We start from the raw sequence: 21,011 nt of genomic DNA, 5'->3' as shown, positions 1-21,011 counted from the left end.
ATTATAAAATTTATTATCTAAATTTATATGTGTATTAAATATATATTAAAATTTTTAGTGTTATATATAATAATATTAATTATTTTATAATATAATTGACTTATTAACTTAATTGGTTAGAGTGTTTAATTAATAACATAACACTAAAGTTAGAAATTCGAGTCTTTCATATATCAATAATTTTAAATTAATTGGTAATAAAAATTTCCTTTAAATTTTAAAGTTCAAATAAAAGATATATGTGTTACTATATATTTGATTTAGTTCACCAATCTTTTGTGATTTGGTTTCCTTCGATTTGATAATCCTAACTTTTAACATATTATTATAATTTAAAATTTATCAACTAAACTTTATGTTATATTGTTTTAAAAATAAATTTATTTATTTTATTAAATTTTGTTTAACACATTTGGGTTGAAAATTATAAAATAATATTATCAATTTTTTTAAATATAATAGTAATTTGTGCATTATTTAATATTTAACACTATTAATATATCATTTTTTAAAATATGAAAATAAAATATGTATCTTGATTATAAAATAAAAAAATTAATAAATGATTTAATACTAATTACTAATAACCACGAAAAAAATAATATAATTACACCATGTGTTTTGTTGGATTTGATTTGTTTTTTATAACAAGTTTGAAAATCGAATCAAATCTTAAAAATATGTGATTTTTAAAAATTTTGGTTTTGGCCGTGAGTTTAAGCAGTTTTTGGTTTTTTTAATCATTTAATGGTTTAAAAACCATTTGGTTTGATCTTGAATAACCATAAAAATGTAATTAAGTTAGCATCAAGATTGGAATTTGGTATTTTTAATATTTGAAGGGCTAAAAAAAAGGTTTTTTTTTTCAAATGACTAAAAATAAATTTGATCAAAAATACATATTTAATCCTAAAACTTATTTTCATAACTAATAATTTTTTTTCTATACACAAAAATATTATAAAAAAGTAAAAATATTTTTTAAAGTGCGCATTAAAACTCAATCTCTATTAATTATCCTAGCAATTAATATAATTTATCAAATAAAAAATAATAAAAATGAAATGTTCCTGGTTTCAGATTTTTTTTACCAAAAAAAAAACTAGATTTCGTGTCTTTATTATATAATAATATTAATAATAAATATACAAAGATGGGATAAATAATAAATATTCTTTTCTAAAATAAAAAAATCTGCCAATTTAAGTTCAGGATTCTACTATATAGGTCATACCCTTCAGGAGAGTCCAGTGCGGTGCTACTATCCTTCTTTTTCGTTACTGCACCGATCGCCTCTCTCTCCGGCGTAATTTACCCTAAAAGAAAAGGAAAAAAAAATTATTACGAACCCAAAAAGTTTTCAGTTTCTACAATATCTTTCTCCGAACAGAAATTCCTTATTAAATACTTAGTTAGGGTTTAACACTTCTGATACTTAATCTACGTCAAGTTGTGCTTCAACCTATTACCGCATTCAATTTACCAGAAAAAAAAAAAAAAGAAATGGCTCAAGTTCTTGAGAACCCCACCATTGACGCGGCGGCTTCCGGCGCGAACCCCTCGCTGACGACCATCTCGTTGTACGTCGGGGATCTTCACCACGACGTCAACGATCCGCAGCTGTATGATCTCTTCAACCAGGTTGCCCAAGTCGTTTCCGTTCGAATTTGCAGGGACGTGGCCACCCAACAATCCCTTGGTTACGGCTACGTCAATTTCAGCAACGCTCACGATGGTCTATTTCTTCTTCTGAATCGCATTTGTTCTTGCATTCATAGGATTAATCGCATTTGTGTTTGCATTGTGATAGGATTAATTGCATTTGTTCTTGCATTGGTAGGGTTAATCGCGTTTGTTCTTCCATTGATAGGGTTAATCGCTTTTATTCTTGCATTGTTAGGATTAATTGCATCTGTTCTTGCATTGATAGGGTTAAATGGCTTTTATGCTTGCATTGATATGATTATTACTCGCATCTATTCTTGCATTGATAGGATTAGTAGCTTTTGTTCTTGAATTGATAGGATTAATATCGCGTTTGTTCTTGCATTGATGGGATTAATCGCTTTTGTTCCTGCATTGATAGGATTAAGCACTTTTGTTCCTGCATTGATAGGATTAATCACTTATGTTCTTGCTTAGTACTATTTTAACCTTGATTACAAACTGTAACTATCATGCAGCCGCAAAAGCAATTGATGTGCTGAATTTCACTCCACTGAACGGCAAAATCATTAGGATAATGTACTCTATTCGGGACCCTAGTGCTCGGAAGAGTGGTGCAGCTAATGTTTTCATAAAGGTGACTTTTGCTGATTCTCAAACCCTTTTTCTCTATGATGAATATTAATTTTTTTTCTGGTTGCTTATTAATCTTGTTATTTCTTGATTGATGGTGCAGAATTTGGACAAGGCGATTGATCACAAGGCTTTGTACGATACATTTTCGGCTTTTGGGAATATTCTATCTTGCAAGGTTGCGACAGATGCTTCTGGCCAGTCTAAAGGCCATGGTTTTGTGCAGTTTGAGAGTGAAGAATCTGCACAAAATGCAATTGACAAGTTAAACGGCATGCTGATCAATGATAAGCAGGTCTTTGTGGGTCCTTTCCTGCGGAAGCAGGATAGAGAGAGTGCTCTCAGTGGCACAAAGTTTAATAACGTTTTCGTGAAAAACCTGTTGGATTCAATGACTGAGGCTGACTTGGAGAGAATTTTTGGAGAATATGGAGCTATTACTAGCGCTGTAGTGATGAGAGATGTAGATGGTAAATCAAAAGGTTTTGGTTTTGTCAATTTTGCAAATGTAGACGATGCTGCTAAAGCTGTGGAGGCTCTTAATGGAAAGAATTTTGATGGTAAGGAGTGGTATGTTGGAAAAGCCCAGAAAAAGTCTGAAAGGGAGCTTGAACTGAAAGGGCAACATGAACAGATTACAAAGGAGACTGTTGATAAATATCATGGTACAAACTTGTATATCAAGAACTTGGATGATAGTGTTGGTGATGAAGAACTCATGGAACTGTTCTCTGAGTTTGGTACGATAACCTCATGCAAGGTGTGTGAGTATGGTTCTTCGTTTTGTTCATATCTGCAATTGTCAAATCTACATCTTCGTAAAATGTGTTTCTTTTTATCTTCGTAAAATGTGTTTCCTTTTGCCTAACATGCAGGTTATGCGAGATCCAAATGGAATTAGTAGAGGATCTGGATTTGTTTCATTTTCAATTGCTGAGGGAGCAACTCGGGCTGTAAGTATGAAAAAAATGTTAGGGACTATCCTTAAATAACTGATGAGGAACTTTATTGCTCATATACAAAATCTGTTGATACTTGTAGCTTGGTGAGATGAATGGTAAAATGGTTGCTGGCAAACCTCTCTATGTTGCCCTTGCACAGAGAAAAGAAGATAGAAGAGCAAGGTTACAGGTAATATACAGTGCAACAACAGATCACCAGTTAACTATATGCTTTATAATTACATTATGGTCATCTTTAGGAATAAAAATTCCTGCATTAAGTCCATTGCTACTTGTAGTTATTTTGTGTATTTTCATGCCTGACTCTGCTTTTAGTTAAAATTTTACATAAACTTCTTTTTTGTAGCAATCTTTTCAGTAGCAGAAATCATCCATTGTTTTTAGACTAGCAAAAGATGCTTTTGTCGCATAAGATTTCATTCCTATGGATCACAAATATGAATTGCACTATGTCAATAGTACAAACATGATATATAGAATACATAAGACAATTTCAAAATGATAGAGGAATTGGCTAGGATTTGCTTCCAGAAATGTGGAACGGTTACTGTTTATACATAGATGCATCAATATTTGCAACTACAGGAAGAATTTGGACAAGTAGGTTGAGTTCATAAATTCCAATAATACTTGTGGTGCATACATTGAATTGGAAGCTATGGTATTGTTTCATTGAGAAAAATCACACCAAATGGAAAGATTAGAGGTGAAGTGAAACACAGAGGAGGTCAAGCTGTCTTGTCCTATTAGATGATATGTTGGAAGGAAAAAAAGTTAAAAACAAGTTTCTCTCAGAATCAGGAGAAAGATATAGTTTTTTTTTTTATTTGAAGCAAAGAGAATGATATAGTTTTCTGGTCTAATGATTTCAGATTTTGTAGGTTGTGAATTGTTGAAATTATCGGGATTTACATAGGGGAGGAAAAGAAATATAAAAAAAAGACCGAGTGATATTCTCTTATATTGGTGTTGAAGTGAAGACAAAGCACTACAGTTTTGTACTAATAGACTGTTAATCCTAATTAAATAAGGAAATAAACGAATTATTTTAAGATATGGAAACCACTCCTGAGACATTACCTCAGATACATTGTAAACATTCTATGATACAATCTTGATATTTTGAGATATTTTCTATTTGTACTGATATGAATGGTTAACATAACTGAGAAGGGTCTTAACTTATTCTTGTATTTATACATGCAGCTGTTAATTTTCTGACCTAGCATAATTGCTTTATTTTTTTGGGCATATTATTTCATGCAGGCACAATTTTCACAATCGAGGCCTGCTGCAATAACCCCTAATGTTTCACCTCGAATGCCTCTATACCCTCTAGGGGCTCCTGCGATAGGACAACAATTTTTGTATGGGCAAGCAGCTCCAGCCACGATACCTCAAGTAATTAAAGATTCAGTTGGTTTTAAGTTTTTACTCATGCATAATGTGGCCTACAGCCTACCTACCTTTTAAGTTTTAATGTTTCAGTTGGTTGTGTTGTATTCTGTATTTCTGTTCCTCCTGCATTACTTCTGTGTTGCAATATTCGATGAACATTTGATCTTCATAACAGGCTGCATTTGGTTACCAGCAGCATTTTGTTCCTGGAATGAGGCCAGGTGGTGCTCCAAACTTCTATGTTCCACTGGTTCAGCAGGGTCAACAGGGACAGCGCCCAGGAGGACACCGAGGATCAGGTCCTATGCAACAGCTCCAGCAGCCATTGCCATTGATGCACCAACAGGTCTTATTCTGCACACCTTTGGCGATTTCTGTTCTGTTTTCCTTTTTTAACCCCTTGTATTTGATATTCTCTATGCCTGATGTTGGTATACTTATTGTTGCGGTTTTCAGATGCTTCCAAGGGGACATGTCTATCGATATCCTTCTGGCTCCAATATGCAAAATATTCAACTGGCAGGAGTACCTGGAGGAATGGTCACTTATGGCATTGGTCAACAAATGCCCACGCAGGCCCTGGCCTCGGCCCTTGCCAATGCTACTCCTGAACAGCAGAGGACTGTAAGACCTGTTTCTGGCTTTAATTTCAACACATTTGGGTTTAGCACTCATTGATTCATGCGCACTAGAAAATTGACATACGACTCTATTTTGAATGGTTTTGTAGATGCTTGGTGAAGCTTTATACCCGTTAGTAGATAAGCTGGAGCATGAAGCAGCAGCAAAGGTTACTGGTATGCTCTTAGAGATGGATCAGCCTGAGGTATTACATCTGATTGAGTCACCGGATGCTCTCAAGGCTAAAGTTGTTGAGGCCATGGATGTGTTGAAGAAAGTTACACAGCAGCAATCAAACAGCCCAGCCGATCAACTGGCTTCACTCTCTCTGAATGATAATGTCGAGTCTTAAGATTATGTATGCCAGTTTACAGGAATACACATGTTCTTAAAACAGTCACAGTTGTGTTTCTGGTTTTTTTGTAGGATTAGCAAACACTCCTTGGAGTAACTTATTGATTTGCATTTTGATTTGGTTTCTCTTCACTACTGCTTAGTTTGACATGGCCGTCCTATTTTGGCCCCAGTTTTCTTTAAAAAAATAATGGCTTCCAGCTTTTAACCGTGTTTCGTGCTAACTTTAATTTCCCATGGTTCGTTTGTTTATATGCTATGCTTAACAAAAAAAGAGAGGGGAGGAACAAGGCAAGATTAAAGCCAAAATTTGTTCAGGTAGATCCCTCTTTTTTATTTGAAATTCTTTCTTTAATTTTAAGCAATTCACTCCTTTTGGGAGCTTTTCTGGAATCCTAATGATATTCAAGTTTGCAACCTAAAACAATAACAAAATCAATTGAAAATCTTTTTATGAAAATATGTGAACAAATGAAGTTATTTTCTACACTAATGTGATTCAAATGAAGTAATCTTTTTATAAATCATTTACTAAGTTATACCACATGTATACGAATTGCCTTAATCCATATAGAAGTTCGTTCAAATTGATCTAGTAGACTATTTAAGAAAATAAACTAGTTTCAAAATTGTTCAATTCATCAAACGTTCACATAAATATCATCAAGTCATCATATAAATTGGTTGTAACATCTAACAAAAATTAAGTCCTTCATGTATCGTCAAACTAATAAGTAATAAAAAAATCCCCTTACTGCAGAAGAAAAAGTTGCATCTATCAGATTATTACATATGAATATATCTATTGAAAATCAATATCTAATTTGTTACCTATTTAATTTTATATATTCATCCCATCATAATTCATGATAAGTTTATTGATATTTGTGATATTATCCTAGAAGTTATATTAAAAGTGATTTATGATTGAATGGCAACGTAAAATAACTGTTTTATAAATTATTAGAAAAAATAAAACAAAAAACATTTATTCAATTTAAACAAATTTTAATTAATTAACTCTTAATTAAGATTGGATACCGGAAAATATCATGAATGACATTAATAAACTTTTGATTGTAATATTTATTAGTTACGTATAATAATATATAATATAATGCCTAGATATAGTTTTGGTTCTTAATACTTAAATGGATAAAAGTTTGACCGACTTTTATTATAGAATGTTGAACGTATTAACAAGTTTGTAGATTTTTATTAATAATTTTTTTAATAAAATTTAATTTAAAATATGAAAAGAAAGTATAACTTTTTTAATGAAATATTATTTGAGTGAAAATAGTAAAAATTGATCAAATTCATACTGTAATTTAAATTTGATATTAAATTAAAATCAAATTAAATCACATAATTTTTATTTGATTAAAAGGCCTTTTTAATAATAAAAATCGAATCAAATCAGACTGCCGAAACGGTCTCAGTCTCTCTATTCTTTCTTTGTTTTCTCATCATGATTTTTTTCTCCGTCGTTTTGCTTTTTCTTTTTATTGCATTCAAATAGGGGTGGTTTGGTCGTCATAACTATTTAGTAGATAACTAAAGAAGGTGGTTACGTTTCAATAATCCATTGTCGTCCAGCGGTTAGGATATCTGGCTTTCACCCAGGAGACCCGGGTTCGATTCCCGGCAATGGAACACATTAATTTAAGTATGGTTTTTTAATTAATTTTTGTTAATGGATTTATAATTTATTCGCGAAAGTGCAACTATAATCCAATACGCCCAATAATAAAAGATAGTGCACACCAAACTTGCAAATTAACATAGGTCCACCTATGACTTTAAATGCCCATTACTGTCATGCATGCTAATCGTCCATGAAAAGTCTGAATAATTCTATTTGTACTCCCTTCTATTTTTCTTCCTTTAAGGAATGTAAAAGAAGAATTTTTGTTTTTTTTTTTTTTGTTTTTAGGAAATCAAAAAATATTTTCTTGAATAAATGAAGTATGGAGAGAAAATAAATAAATAGAGAAATAAAAGATTTGAATGATATATATAGGGCCAAAGGATCGTGCTTGATTTCTATAGACAGAATTATAGCCAATTATTGAAATTCAGTATTAATGTCCATTAAATGTTTATATTACTCCATCTGTATTTATATGTAAATAAAAAGAACTATTTTTATACTGTTTAAGAAAGTTAATTAAAATAATTTAATTTTATTAATATAAAACTATTTCTAAAATATCTTTGATTGAAATTTGATATCATCAATAAAATAGAATTTTTGAAAATAAAGTTACAATTAAATATAGAATGTTTTAAAAATAATATTATTAAGTATGAGTAAAATTAGTTAGATTTATTTATATTTTCAAGATACAAAATAATACCTTTTGCATATGAGAGTTAATATTTCGGGACATCTAGTATTTTGGTAACCAAAATATGTCATGGGCATTTATGGCAGCTGAAAACAAGCGAGGATCTAAACCGAATACTATTCTGTTACTCCTATGTGACTATGTACATTTTCGGTTTCCTTGGTTAGTGGATATTTATATCCAAGTGTGGGGTATAAAACTATAAATAGCACTTAACTGTAGGAAAGTTTGGATTTATGTTTCTTTGTAATTCTGTTCTGTATTCCGTTTCTGGGACCTCTGGTACTCATTTAGTACATATATCTTTTGCTTTTCACAATATTTTTTGAGATAAACTTAAATTTAAAAGAAAAATACAATAAACTATCATTAAGAAACAAAGATTGAATTTAGATAATTTGTATTGCATGAGTTCAATAAGTTTAGATCCGTCAAGATTTAATTCGGTTGATGGAACAAAATACATAAATTATTATAAATTTCTTAATAATAATTTCAACTCCCCTATATAAAAAAATATAAGTTTAGATTTCATTTATGGCTATTGTACTAAAAAAAAAGATTAAGTGACAGTATAAAAGGTCCTGTAAAAAAAAAAGTGACAGCATTAAAGGCAATGATAATATCATAGTTATATGACATCAATAAATCCTGTTAGACGAAACTGGAAAGAATAAAAAGGGTTATTGTTAATACAAAATTTTACTAACACATTATGCTTCCTTCATTTAGAAACTAAAACACGACAATAAATAATGAAAAAAATATTAGTATATCGGTTTGCTCATATGTATGTCAATTTAACAAATAATTTGTTGCAATTATATTCTATCATAAAATCTTATAAATTAATACATGTGTTAAAAATGATACAAATAAAATAAAAGTGTAGACAAGAAAGACATTAAAGAAATGTGTCTTATTTCATTTACATAGAGAATATTTATATATATAAATAAAAGATAACACTGATAACCTATATTCTTATAATTATTTATAATATTCTCTCAAAATTTTATGTTTATCAAAGAAAATTAATCACATTATAGCTTTGTCAGGAGTGATCAAATCAAATCAAACAAAGCATTATGTGAAAGAAGAAAACCAAGCTGCGGATAAACTTGCTAGCTATGGTTTGTTTGTCCATGCTTGACCCGTTTAAAGATTTTGATATTGTCCCCGATTTCTATCATATTTCCTCGCGATTTCTAATGTTAGCTTCTAGGGGCTCTTCCCCTCACATTAAAAAAAAAAAAATCTAACTAATGATGGATATCCATGAAATAATTGTATTCATAACACTCCTCATTTAAATGTTACTGACTTTTGTTATTATACTAACAAAAATATGTTTCCTCTACAATTTTTTGGAAAGTCCTTATTTTTGGAAAGTCCTTATCTAACCGGCCGGTAGAGTTTTAAATTAAAAGATAAGGTATATATATGTTGAAAATTGGATTTTTATTATAAAATTTAGGTGACTTAAATATAAAGTAGAATATTTATTTTATAAGATGAAGATTATTTGATTGGATGCATTGAAAGTTATTTTTTTTTCAATTTTTAAGAAAGTTTATTTATTATAATTGGTGGTAATCTTCACTATAAATAGAGAAGAAAATTAGTGAAAAAATAACACATGAGAGAATGTGTGAGAAGAGAGATTGTGAACAAAGTTACTTTTTTAAGATAAAAGTGTTTGTGTATGAGAATGTTATCATTTCTTATAACTATTGAGTGGGGTACTCGGGTTTGGAGAGTGATACACTATTGGTGAGTTACAATTTTGGAATCATTTTTGTGATAGTGAAATAACTTTGAGACGGTTTTGTGAACGTATGCAAGAGGTATCGAATCACGCTAAATTTCTTGTATTTGTTATTATTTTTTTTACAGTATAATCTTTGTTGTGTTCTCACGATCCTTTGTGGGTATAAATAATTTTATTTGTAGTAGCATTGATTATCCCATACAACATACTTTGAGAGTAGGTAATATTGCAGATTTTATGGCTAGAACAGAGCTAAATCTCAGGTTCCTTTTCCGCTGCTGCATAATTGTCCAACTTAGAGCTCGTGTTAATTGCTAGCAGATGTAATTGGTATCCATTCTGTTAGATTGTAGTTTTCTTTCTCAGTTTTTGTAGTTTCTTTCATATGCATAAAAAGCATACTAACAAAAATCTTATGGGACAAGATCTCAGTGAAAGGAGAAAAGTATATCATTCTTTAATTCATTATAAAATAAAAAAATAGACTATACATTAATAATTTAATATAATTTTACATTGTCATTTTACTATAAAACTACCTTCATTATGTCTGATAATTAAGTTTGTTGATTTTTATTATATTTATCTCAAATATTATATCAATGATAATGTCTAATTGATTGAAAGTTTAAAATTACTTTACATTGTGCGTGCATAACAACTATACTCTTATAAAATATTGTATCCATAATAATCTTATTCTCCAAAAATCTTGTTGGATTTCTAGACAAAAATTATAGTGACCAAATGACAAACACACATGAACCTGATCAAAGAAAATTACCAACATCATTGCATAAATGTTGCTTAGATTTCAAGGTACATCATTCAGATTTGTCTGAAATATTTAAGTAATCATTAACATATAATCAACTGAGTTATATCGAAACCGAAGTGAAAGCTGAACACATAGCATCAAAACTGAGATGGCAAAGAATATGGTGCAGCTATAAAGTGAAGTACTGATACTTCTACAATGAATATATCAGAGGGAAAAGATATTATTTATTTACTTGAACAAAAAGTGACAAGAGTACTACACACTTTTTTTTAACACAATCTCTATTACTAGTTGAAATTTGTTAAAAAACTGCAAAATTATGAGTGGACTCATTAAATAAGAAGTAAAATCCACTTAATTTATAGTTTTTAATAAATTTTAACTAATAATAAAAAATGTGTTCAACAAAGTATCATTGTGTTACTAGAATTTCTCAAAGGAACAAAGGGGACCACATCACCGGTCTGGGAAATGTTATCTATAGAAAACTTCCACTTCTGTATGTACCTAAGATTAATGGCAGATATTTGCAAATCCCATATACTCATTATTTTCCATCTTCTCAACCATGTTCTCAATTCCCACTCCACCTGTGATACCCAAAAAGAGAAAATAAGTATGTTTGAATAAACCAATCAACAAAAAAAGAATATATTGATGGAAACTTCCAACTAAAATCATGGAGAGTACCTAAACTGATCGCGCTCAAAAAAATGGTGAATGCTAGTACAAAGATGATGATGGATGCTCGACCGAAGATAGCAATTATCTTTCTCACCACATGCTGGCCAGTTAATGCAGCTATGGTTGCAACCAAAATAAAGTAAGAAGCTGCATATCCAGAGTACATTGGCTTTAATTAGTATAAGTTTCTCTTATCTTTCAAGAAACCTGCTGCACACTCACTACACAGGAGTGATTTTAATTAGTTTTATTTATTGTGTCATACCATAGGGTACTGGGAAGCGTTCTAGAAGGTAATATTGCACCACTGACATGGAGGAAGAGAAAACCATAGCAAAAGTTGATGTAGCACTAGCAACCTGCCACAGAGAACACATGCATCAAGGCTATTTTTTTCTCATGTTTGATTATTTTAGAAAACCTAAAGGCTAGTAAATGCTCAAGAATGGATGAGTCTGTACCTGAGGAGGAATTCCCAACTCTAGAAAGAGTGGTCCCAAAATGAAGCCACCACCTAGACCTAGCAATCCACTAACTATACCAGCTATTATTCCACAGGAACAGTAAAGGCAGATCTTGTGAAGCTTCATCCAATCTGTATTTTCCTTTCCCTTTGATGCAATCACTCTAGTTCCATTGCACAAGCATATGGCTTCATAAAGCGTAACCGAGATTGCAATAGGCACCTTAAAGTGACAAATAGGGAAACCAAATTTCGTTTAGATCATTTGAGGAAATGATGTTATGCAAGTCGCAGCAAAGATGTGCACTTCAGTTCAAAACTAATACATTGACTAGATAACACTTGTGTGTGTGTGTTGATATGTACTTAGAATCTTTACCTGCAAGGAATTAAGAACCCAGTACAGTATGGAGCAAGTTTTAGTGTATGTCTGCATTGAAACAATTAAGAGGTGCGTATTTGTTAGATCTAGGGGCAGCGTATTTCCTTTGCTTCAGATTGTGTACACAAATTTCAAAACCCACAACTTCATGCCTGTGACTGAAGCAGAAAAACTAACCAAATATAATAACTTAACTACCTTAATAATCTGAACAATGAGAAAAGCCACCCAGACATACGCTAGGACTAATAATTCTTTCCAATAGATGTTCTTTAGTAAAGGGACCTGCACACCAGAATTTACCACAACATGTAAGGCTAAAAAAACTTCAATGAAGTTGCTATAAGGAATGCCTTGAATGGCCATTGGAATTACCTCCTCATCTCGTGGATCAGCTGAACCAGCTGGTAGAGACTTATAGTCTTCTTCAGAAACATCTGCATTAAGGGGTAAGTGCAATAGTGTTTTAACAGTAATATTAGAGATTTTCTACTAGATCTTTCAAATGTTCATTAAGACAAAGGTTTGATATTATCTAAAAGTAGCTAGCTCTTATTTGTGTTAATGAATATCAAGTTGACATAAGTGTTCAACCATTTGTTCTACCGGATGATTGTTTGAATAAGTTCTTTTTTCTATTTAACTTCTAATTACTAGTGCACTTGAACATATTCATCAACATGAAACTAAAATTCCTCAATTTGTTGGCATAGTATATATATGAAGTTCTAAATATCATTTTTCTCTTCTCTTTTATAATTCTTTATAGCAGTCATAGCATTTCTTTTCCCATTATTCAGGGTCTACACAACTAAATGCCTGGTGAAGAAAATGCTTTTCTTTTCTCGCCCTTATATTTCCTTAAGTTGTACAGAATCAAAAAACTAAGTTGTAAAGAAACTAAAATGTAGTTCTACATATGATGGCAAAAAAGTTGTGACAATGAATGGGGGAAGTCAATGCTCTCAGTAATTATGCATTAACTCTATCCATTTAAATCCTGCCAGGGTAAAACAAAAAAGAAAATAAACCAAATTTCACACTTATTACAAATTTGAAACTCTGATTCATGCCTAAAGTAGGAGAAAGTGAATATGTTCATAAATTCTTATCTGATAAATCTTATTATTCCTCTATATTTTCAGCAGTATACTTATTTTGTTTCTTGTAGTTTTCAGATTTTGCATTAATCTTTTATGTATTAGCTGAATGTTTCTCTATATTTTATAGGAAGGTTTGCAGGGACTTACAACCAGGAGAAGAATCTGATTCCAACATCTTAGCTGCTTCCTGAAATTTCAGTAGCATAATCCTCTTGATATTCAAGTAGAAAACAATATACAGATTCAACTTTAGATTTTTAAAAATGCACAAAGGTAAGTTTACCTTTTTCATAATTGTTTCCTTTTTCCATGTATCTATGCCTTTGAATAAAGCTTTTGTGGATGTAGCTACAACCGATTAGTTTCATTAAAAGTTAAACAAATTATAATAAGGTATCAGAATAGAACGGCAAATAAATCATGTCATATGTGCTATGTAGCATAAACTGGTCACTAAATATTAAAAAAAAACAGCAAAGTGTAATATGTTGGCTACAGAAGATAGAATAATAATATTTCCTTCTCTAGAAAATTTAATTTAAGATCAATGAAAATATCAAAATCTTAAATGAAGAAAACATATCCTTTCTTCGAAAAACAGACACAAAAGAGAGCACTTTCAGAAGAAAGACTCACCCACACAGACTATGAGACTGCCCCAGGAAAATTTAATTAATTTAAAAGGTTGAGCTTATGCTAAGTAAATAATGATTACCAATAAATAAGATGATAAGCAAAACCGTCACCATCCAATCAGCAAACATGACATTAAATGCAACACCAATGCTTATTCCTAGCATTAGCATAGGCTGGAAGAGCAAAGCCAGATCATAATCTATAACTGGCAAGTCTAGTGTTGGGTGTCTAAACCTCAGGTTGTAGTATACAGTTGATACCGCTGCTCCCATAATCATACCTACAATTATGAAATAACAGTTAAATGTGGAAAGAAAATATAAAAATCACTTACTTTCCCTATTTTTTTTTTCACCTTGTTATCTTTCTTTCTCATCACATCCTTTGTCACATCTGTCTTTTTTTTTCTTTCTCTTCCTTTTATTTATTTTTTTATCTCTCTTCTTTTCCATCCCGTTTTGGTGTTAATGTTTATAACTACTCATAGGGGAAATTAAAAAATTCAAATGAATTTTCCTTAAACCAACCTAATTTATCCCCGTACATATTAAAGAAAACTGAGTTCAGATGTAATGAGAAACTCTCTTTTTTATGGTCAGGACTAGGACTCAGGTGTAATAGGCTAATAGCATTTAAAATTTAACATGTGACACTCTATGCACGTTAATTCTGCATGCAAGCCAGTAAGTAAAGATTTTCATTCTATCTGGAAGTCAAAAAAGATGATAAAGTACAAATATACGTGCACCCTTGGTTTTGTAGATCAACAAGAAATGGTTTAAGACCCCTTATGAATGTCTATGTTTTACTTGCATATCATGAAAGAATAACATAACAGAACAATATACTAACACTTAGAAAGGGCTGTGGAAGACTTGGCATCAAAACCAATGACCAAAGTGAGCATAGGGATGAAAATTCCTCCACCTCCAACCCCGCCTACACTACCCAACGCAGCTCCAAAAAATCCAACAATCGACCCTACTACAATTCTCCAACCAAACTTCATTTCCTGTATTTCAGAGCGACATGCCATTATCATGAAACAAATAAATAATAAGTGACTAAAAAATAACCAAAGTAACACAAAGTGACTCATGACATGCAAACGTGTTTGATAAACTCACAGGCCAAACACGGTCATTGGTAGGCTCTCCATCGTTCCAAAAGAAATCAATTATACTATTCATAACTCCTTGCCTTTCTTTGACAACAAAACTCTCAGGTTTTTGGTCTTTCAAAACTCTTTCTGCTAAACAGACATTGTAGGCCATAATAAGGCTCCACGAGGCCAGCCATATTACTGTTGTGGCTCCTCTTGAAGTCTTCTTTCTCACTTCGGTAGCCATATGTGATGTAAAAGGAGTACAGGACCAATGCTATATATGCTAACTCTCTCTCTGTTTTTTCTTTCTCTGCCGATTATTTTTGTATGCTGGTTAGTTCTACAAGTATGGTTGAGGGAGGAAACTATGAAAGTTAAGGACTAAGGAGGCATTCTTTAGTACCATCATCCTCTCTTATATAACAAAGCCACACTTTCTCTCTCCCTCTTTCAACCCACTGAACGTCACTATTTATTTCCTATATTTCCTATATGAAATCCTTACCTAATGATAAATTTATTGATTTTTATAATAATTATTTAAAAAATTATATATTTTTTATTAGTTAACAAACTTTTTATACCAACATTACATAAAAATTAAATTCAAAGTTTTTATAAACTTTTTAATAATTATTTTAAGATCATATTTAGCATTATTATTGTGTAAAAATCTTTACACATGTATTAAAAATTAAACCCTTTATTTATTTCAAATTCTACGCTTTTGGTTCATTAGAACTTTGAAGACCCCAGATCTTTGACTGTGAACAGGGGAAAGTGACATTGAAATTTGAACATATAACCTTATTTTATTTGTTTAAATTCATGCTATTACCCCAAATTGACGGCTTACACATATATTAGTCACACACTAATTAATTTTTTTTTACCATTAGCTTTTCTTTATAGAATTGTAGTTTCTACGTGTCTATACCAAAATTTTGAAAAACATTGAAGTTAAGCTTTTGGATTGGGGTAGATTATCTCTCATCAACCCAACATCATGCTCTGTTATCACTGCTCTGCTCCTGCTCCTGCTCCAATATTACACTGTTTTCTTTTCATCTCAAGCAAATTCATGAAAAAAAGATATGAAAATGCTATTAAAGGCAATTTCAAAAATGGTGAATTGCCACGCAATGGCAATGATAAGCAAAATGAGTCTCCCATTTCCAGAGTAAGGACAACTTACAAACACCCAATAGTAGAACTAGAGCGAAGAACAAGCCAAGGCGCTCTAGGAAGCTTCATGAAAGAAGGTAGCATTAAACAATTTTAAGCAAACTTAATGTTCAAGCATTAACTCAATCGTAGAGATGACTGTGCGTCCTTGCTAATCCAATATCACAGCAAAACTATGAAGCTTCATGGTAATTTCATTTGTTTAACTTGCGTTGCAAAGCACCAACATAAGCAAATGTACAGTAGGACCCATCGTGCTTTCTCTTTCCTCTGATTGGGTGGGTGAGGAGGATCATTAAAATGGCCTTTTCTTTCTACAGATAAATCCTGCAAACAAGTTGCAAGATGAAATAACCAAAGCCAAGCTCCTTCCAGTAGCACTTTCTTTCAAAATTATTATATATGTTGAGTCCCCACTATCTCCGCAGAACATGCAAACCACTCCACCCCTTCCCATCAAATTTCCATTTTAAGTACGAGAAGGTGATAAATTGATCCAGATAAAAAATTTAAATTTAATATTTGAATGCCTACTAATAATTTAATGATAATTGATTCCTTAAATTTTACAACTTATCATTAGTCTTTAAAAAATATAGATTAATCGAGTATTATTTATTGCCAGATGGAATTACATCAATATATATAAAATAAAATAGTATAAATATCACCCCGTATACCATTTGCCTATAGAAATAGAATGTCAAATACAACAATATAACCAAACTTTTTTTTAGGGTAACAATGGCCAAACTTATTTTTTAAAAAAGCATGTTCATGCATCCGCATCGAGTGGATTAAATTTTTTTATAGAAATTAAAATGAGTTAAAAGAAACATGTGTAAAAATTAAAATAAATAATTTTTATATAAGTGTAGAGATTAAATTGTAAAAATTGAGTAGGTATAGAAAAATGAGTAATTAACCTAAAAAAAATACACAAACAAGATTAATTTTGTTCATTTTCTCCTGTCCGTTCCGTATGTTAACTATATATTCTGGTTTCTCAATCTTTATTTTTGTACGATGCTTGTCAAATAAGGGTGGCTTTAATATGGACAAACTTTGTCTGTAAATATGCATGGTCCATATGTTAAACTTTTTTTTTTGACAGGTCCATATGTCTAACTTGTTATCGTGGGTTATCTGATTATATTAATTTTGAAATTTTGTTATAAGTAAATATATTATTTCGAATCCCAAATTTTTGTAAATATCTTATTTTTATCCCGCATACTTTTTATGAGTATTTTACACGTCAGTTCTTGACCCATACTTTTTGCCTTTTTGTCCTTCATCATCAATATCATCCATGCATGTACCCCATCTCTCTCGAGAGTGCAGACCAAAAGCAAGTTGTTAATTACATGAAATCCATCTCTTGCATGTTTAAAATTATCAGTAGCTGGTAAGATAACAATGAAAGCCAATACTTGCTGAGAATTTGGTTCATTTTCTTCCATGTGACTTCTTGGTATCACTGGTGGAGGAACTGGTTCTACTGTTGTTTCCTATCTGTGTGAGTATCTTGATCACCGTCTATACCCATCTCTGAGTTTTGGTGCGTTTCAATGTGTTTTGCTCTTCTTTAAAATCATCCCCTTAATTTATAAATTATTATGAGAATATTGTAAATAAAACCTTTTTAGTGTTTAAAAATAATTAAATTCAATTGAAATTTAATTCCCTTTTACAATTGTTTCCACTTTCCACGTTGCTGCACCAGGATTTTTATATGAAAAGACAGCTTATATCAAGAAAAAAGAAAAACTAAAAACAAAACCCAAGGCACTGGCACTGGCAGAATAATAGGAAGAGGAGGCGTTTTTTGCGGGATTCACCACGTCTTGAATATTTTTTTCCTATTCTATTGTCAAATCTCAAAATCATCACACTTTTTTCCTCACCCTTTCTCTTCTTTTCTGCATCAAAGATCTGATTCTGAATTCTGTTCCTGATTATTTGAACGATGAGTACCCAAGCCGTTCGCCTCGTTTCAGAATGCTTCGTCAAGCCACATCGTCCAATCCAAGACGAGTCAAATCAAATTTGTTATTTAACACCTTGGGATATTAAACTGTCGTCTTATCACTATATCCAGAAGGGTTTACTCTTCAAAAGCCTCCAACACTTGTTGATCACCATCATCATTTCATAGAGAATCTTGTGAAGAAGCTCAAACACTCTCTTTCTCTCACCCTCTTTCATATCTATTTGGCTTGTCACCTTGTAACCCAAAAAACCCAAGACCCTCTTTCATATAAAACAGTGATGGAGCCATATTCATCTATGCAACTCTAGATATGACCATATCTGACATCCTCTCTCCCGTTGACGTCCCACTCGTTGTTCAGTCATTGTTTGACCACCACAAAGCAGTCAACCATGATGGTCACACCATGCTCCTGTTGTCCATCCAAGTCACTGAACTAGTTGATGGTGTTTTCTTAGGTTGTTCCATGAATCACGCTGTCGGTGATGTCACTTCTTATTGGAATTTCTTCAATACATGGTCTCAGATCTTTCAGTATCATGGCCATGAAACTGATATTCCAATTTTACACCAACCCATTCATCATCGTTGGTTTCCAGAGGGTTGTGGTCCATTAATCAATCTTCCTTTCAAACATCATGACGAGTTTATCAACAGATATGAAGCACGTACCCCTTGCTGAGAGAGAGAGACTTCCACTTTTTCAGCAGAGTCTATTGCCAAACTGAAAGCAGAGGCCAACATGGAGTCCAAAACCACACAAATCTCTTCGTTCCAATCCCTATCAGCACTTATCCATAACTCGCGCGCGCCGGGCGTCACATGATCGGAGAACAAGTTGCAACTTGGTCATAGACAACCGATCAAGAATGGAACCGCCTTTGCCGCAAGAGTACTTTGGAAACTCAGTTCATGCAGTGAGTGGTGAAGCCACGGCAAGGGAGCTGCTTGAGAATGATCTAGGATGGGCAGCATGGAAGCTGCCCCTTGCTGTGCAAACTATAACCACAGAGTGGTGCAACACATGCTCAAAGAGTGGTTACAGTGTCCTTTCATCTTTCAAGTTGGTTAGTTCATTGACCCGTACGTTGTGTTGATGGGTAGTTTCCCTGGTTTAACATGAATGGGAGTGAGTTTGGAATGGGGAAAGCGGTGGCTGTTAGAAGTGGTTATGCCAACAAATTTGATGGGAAAGTGAAATATCATACCCAGGCCGTGGAAGCATTGATTTGTAAGTGTGTCTTTCACCGGATACAATGAGCACATTGGAATTAGATGAGAGTTCATGAATGCAGTTTGCTAATAATTCGCTCCGTAAGTGACAGTGTTAAACACCAACTGAAGCAACATACTGAAAGTTGAAGTGAAATAAGGTAGGCTCCAATTAACTCTAATTATTTGCCAGTATATTTTTTTAATGACTTTTGAAGGAAATTAAAAAAGGGTTTACGGGAAGAATCGGCACCTATTGATGATGGTAAGATTGATGAACTCAACCGCGGGGAAGTCAGCCTTCCAAATTATTACTCTGATTGATGGCTTGTTATTTTGTTTGCTAGAGTAAAAACTGCTCTTCCTAGCTATATGGTATACTGTTACTACAACATGAAATGTTCGGTTAATTATCACTTCGTGCTCTTAATCTTCTGATGAATGTAAAGGGTAACTACAAACTATTAAGATATGATGCAAAATTCTGAGTTACTTGATAAAAACATCCTATAAAAGAATAAACTATACTAAAAAATACCTGTACTATATAGTTAACTTGAAATTGCTGGAAGTGCTTAATAGTTTTAAAAAACAGAAACTGAGATTATACGGAGGTGAATGCTTGTATGTATTTAGGAAAGACGGACTCTTACAACACTAGACACTATATAGAATTATAGATTCAGATATTTTGATATAGTAAGTGTTAAAATATAATACACTGACATCGATCCCTCACTCTCAAAAAAAATTAAAAATTATATAACAGATAACAAAAAGATTTTTATGCCTTTTGCTAATGGTGTAAAATAGTTTTATACCATTATTTAATTATAAATTATTATTGAAATTATTTTAAAATAATTATTTTAAAAATTAATAAATTTATTATATATAATAAGTTGTGACTTATGATTAAATGATTATATAAAACTTTTTACACTAGTATATAATTTTTTTTTTTTGGAAGGAAAATGATTCTTGGATACTTAATAGGTATCTATACCTTCACTTAAGTCATTGATTTGATTAATGATATAATATGATAAAAAAAATATAAATATTAATGAGCTATTTATTATTTGTGGGAATCCTAATATCATTACCTTTTAAGAAATACAGGTAGAGAGAAGATTAGTAATAAGTCAACTTGAAAATGCTAGGAAGTATTGTATAGTAAAAAAGCATAAACTAACATTATGCCATTAGTGACTCGATTCATATTTTACAAAGAGGTGAGTTCAAATTTTTTAGCACCATCTATTAGAAAATATCTTTTATAAGAATGAAATGATTAAATCTGAACCACCTAATTTATATAAAAGGTTAAGATTTAATATCAAAAATCACGTGATATTAAATCTTGATCATCCACGTTTAATTATATCATTTAAATTTAATCATCTTACTTGATTATAAGATATTTTTCTCTCATATATATATATATATATATATATATTGGTGGATTTACAAGTGCATCAATTCGTCTTAAGTAATAAAGTTAAAATGAACGTCAGAGTATCGAATCCACATGGGTATTTAGATAGATGAATATTTTATTAAAAGAGGTTAAATAAAATTGATTTAAAAAGGTAATGAGAAAATAGTAATTTAAATTGGCAAAAAATTAAATCAAACAAAAGGAGAAATTAAACAAGAATTTAAATTAATTAATTAAAAACAGAAAGGAAAAGAAAATCCAATTATTATAG

General features: G+C 31.6%; 2 protein-coding genes, 1 non-coding gene and 1 pseudogene across 5 annotated transcripts; 3 read left to right on the top strand and 1 right to left on the bottom strand.

Moving 5' to 3' along the window:
• Positions 1-1,234: 1,234 nt before the first annotated feature.
• Positions 1,235-5,841, top strand: LOC100799386 (polyadenylate-binding protein 8). 3 transcript variants are annotated; one of them, XM_006577971.4, is made up of 9 exons: positions 1,235-1,735; positions 2,184-2,302; positions 2,402-3,058; positions 3,174-3,251; positions 3,340-3,429; positions 4,527-4,661; positions 4,855-5,004; positions 5,115-5,282; positions 5,389-5,841. In XM_006577971.4, the coding sequence occupies exons 1-9, from the start codon at positions 1,504-1,506 to the stop codon at positions 5,629-5,631; spliced, it is 1,872 nt and encodes a 623-aa protein (XP_006578034.1). In that variant the 5' UTR covers positions 1,235-1,503; the 3' UTR covers positions 5,632-5,841. The 3 variants fall into 3 exon arrangements, with proteins under 3 accessions (XP_006578034.1, XP_006578033.1, XP_003523956.1); XM_006577970.4 differs by having other exon boundaries at positions 4,852-5,004; XM_003523908.4 differs by having other exon boundaries at positions 1,236-1,735; positions 4,834-5,004.
• A 1,376-nt stretch (positions 5,842-7,217) lies between these two features.
• On the top strand, positions 7,218-7,289 carry TRNAE-UUC (transfer RNA glutamic acid (anticodon UUC)). The gene has a single exon. It is a non-coding gene; the product is annotated as a tRNA-Glu (tRNA).
• A 3,451-nt stretch (positions 7,290-10,740) lies between these two features.
• LOC100816633 (sulfite exporter TauE/SafE family protein 3) lies at positions 10,741-15,324 on the bottom strand. Its single transcript, XM_003523557.5, has 12 exons — positions 14,932-15,324; positions 14,657-14,816; positions 13,884-14,084; positions 13,452-13,516; positions 13,316-13,355; positions 12,441-12,502; positions 12,264-12,350; positions 12,063-12,113; positions 11,682-11,906; positions 11,486-11,579; positions 11,227-11,367; positions 10,741-11,126 (listed from the first exon to the last, which is right to left on the bottom strand). Exons 1-12 carry the CDS (start codon positions 15,151-15,153, stop codon positions 11,050-11,052), a joined length of 1,425 nt encoding a protein of 474 aa, XP_003523605.1. The 5' UTR covers positions 15,154-15,324; the 3' UTR covers positions 10,741-11,049.
• A 2,098-nt stretch (positions 15,325-17,422) lies between these two features.
• LOC100816110 (uncharacterized acetyltransferase At3g50280-like) lies at positions 17,423-19,938 on the top strand (annotated as a pseudogene).
• The last annotated feature ends 1,073 nt before the right edge of the window (positions 19,939-21,011 follow it).

This window comes from Glycine max, chromosome 4 (genome assembly GCF_000004515.6).
Source record: "Glycine max cultivar Williams 82 chromosome 4, Glycine_max_v4.0, whole genome shotgun sequence".
Lineage (NCBI taxonomy): Eukaryota > Viridiplantae > Streptophyta > Magnoliopsida > Fabales > Fabaceae > Glycine > Glycine max.
This window is presented reverse-complemented; position numbering and strand designations above follow the sequence as displayed.

Excerpts from the sequence above, each read along its gene's own strand:
- LOC100799386 (XM_003523908.4), top strand. The coding sequence starts at position 1,504 with ATGGCTCAAGTTCTTGAGAACCCCACCATTGACGCGGCGGCTTCCGGC. Across the intron at positions 1,736-2,183 it reads TTTCAGCAACGCTCACGATG|CCGCAAAAGCAATTGATGTG; the intron begins GTCTATTTCTTC and ends ACTATCATGCAG. Across the intron at positions 5,283-5,388 it reads CTCCTGAACAGCAGAGGACT|ATGCTTGGTGAAGCTTTATA; the intron begins GTAAGACCTGTT and ends ATGGTTTTGTAG.
- LOC100816633 (XM_003523557.5), bottom strand. The coding sequence starts at position 15,153 with ATGGCTACCGAAGTGAGAAAGAAGACTTCAAGAGGAGCCACAACAGTA. Across the intron at positions 14,817-14,931 it reads CCAATGACCGTGTTTGGCCT|GAAATGAAGTTTGGTTGGAG; the intron begins GTGAGTTTATCA and ends TCTGAAATACAG. Across the intron at positions 12,503-13,315 it reads ATCAGATTCTTCTCCTGGTT|ATGTTTCTGAAGAAGACTAT; the intron begins GTAAGTCCCTGC and ends CCCTTAATGCAG.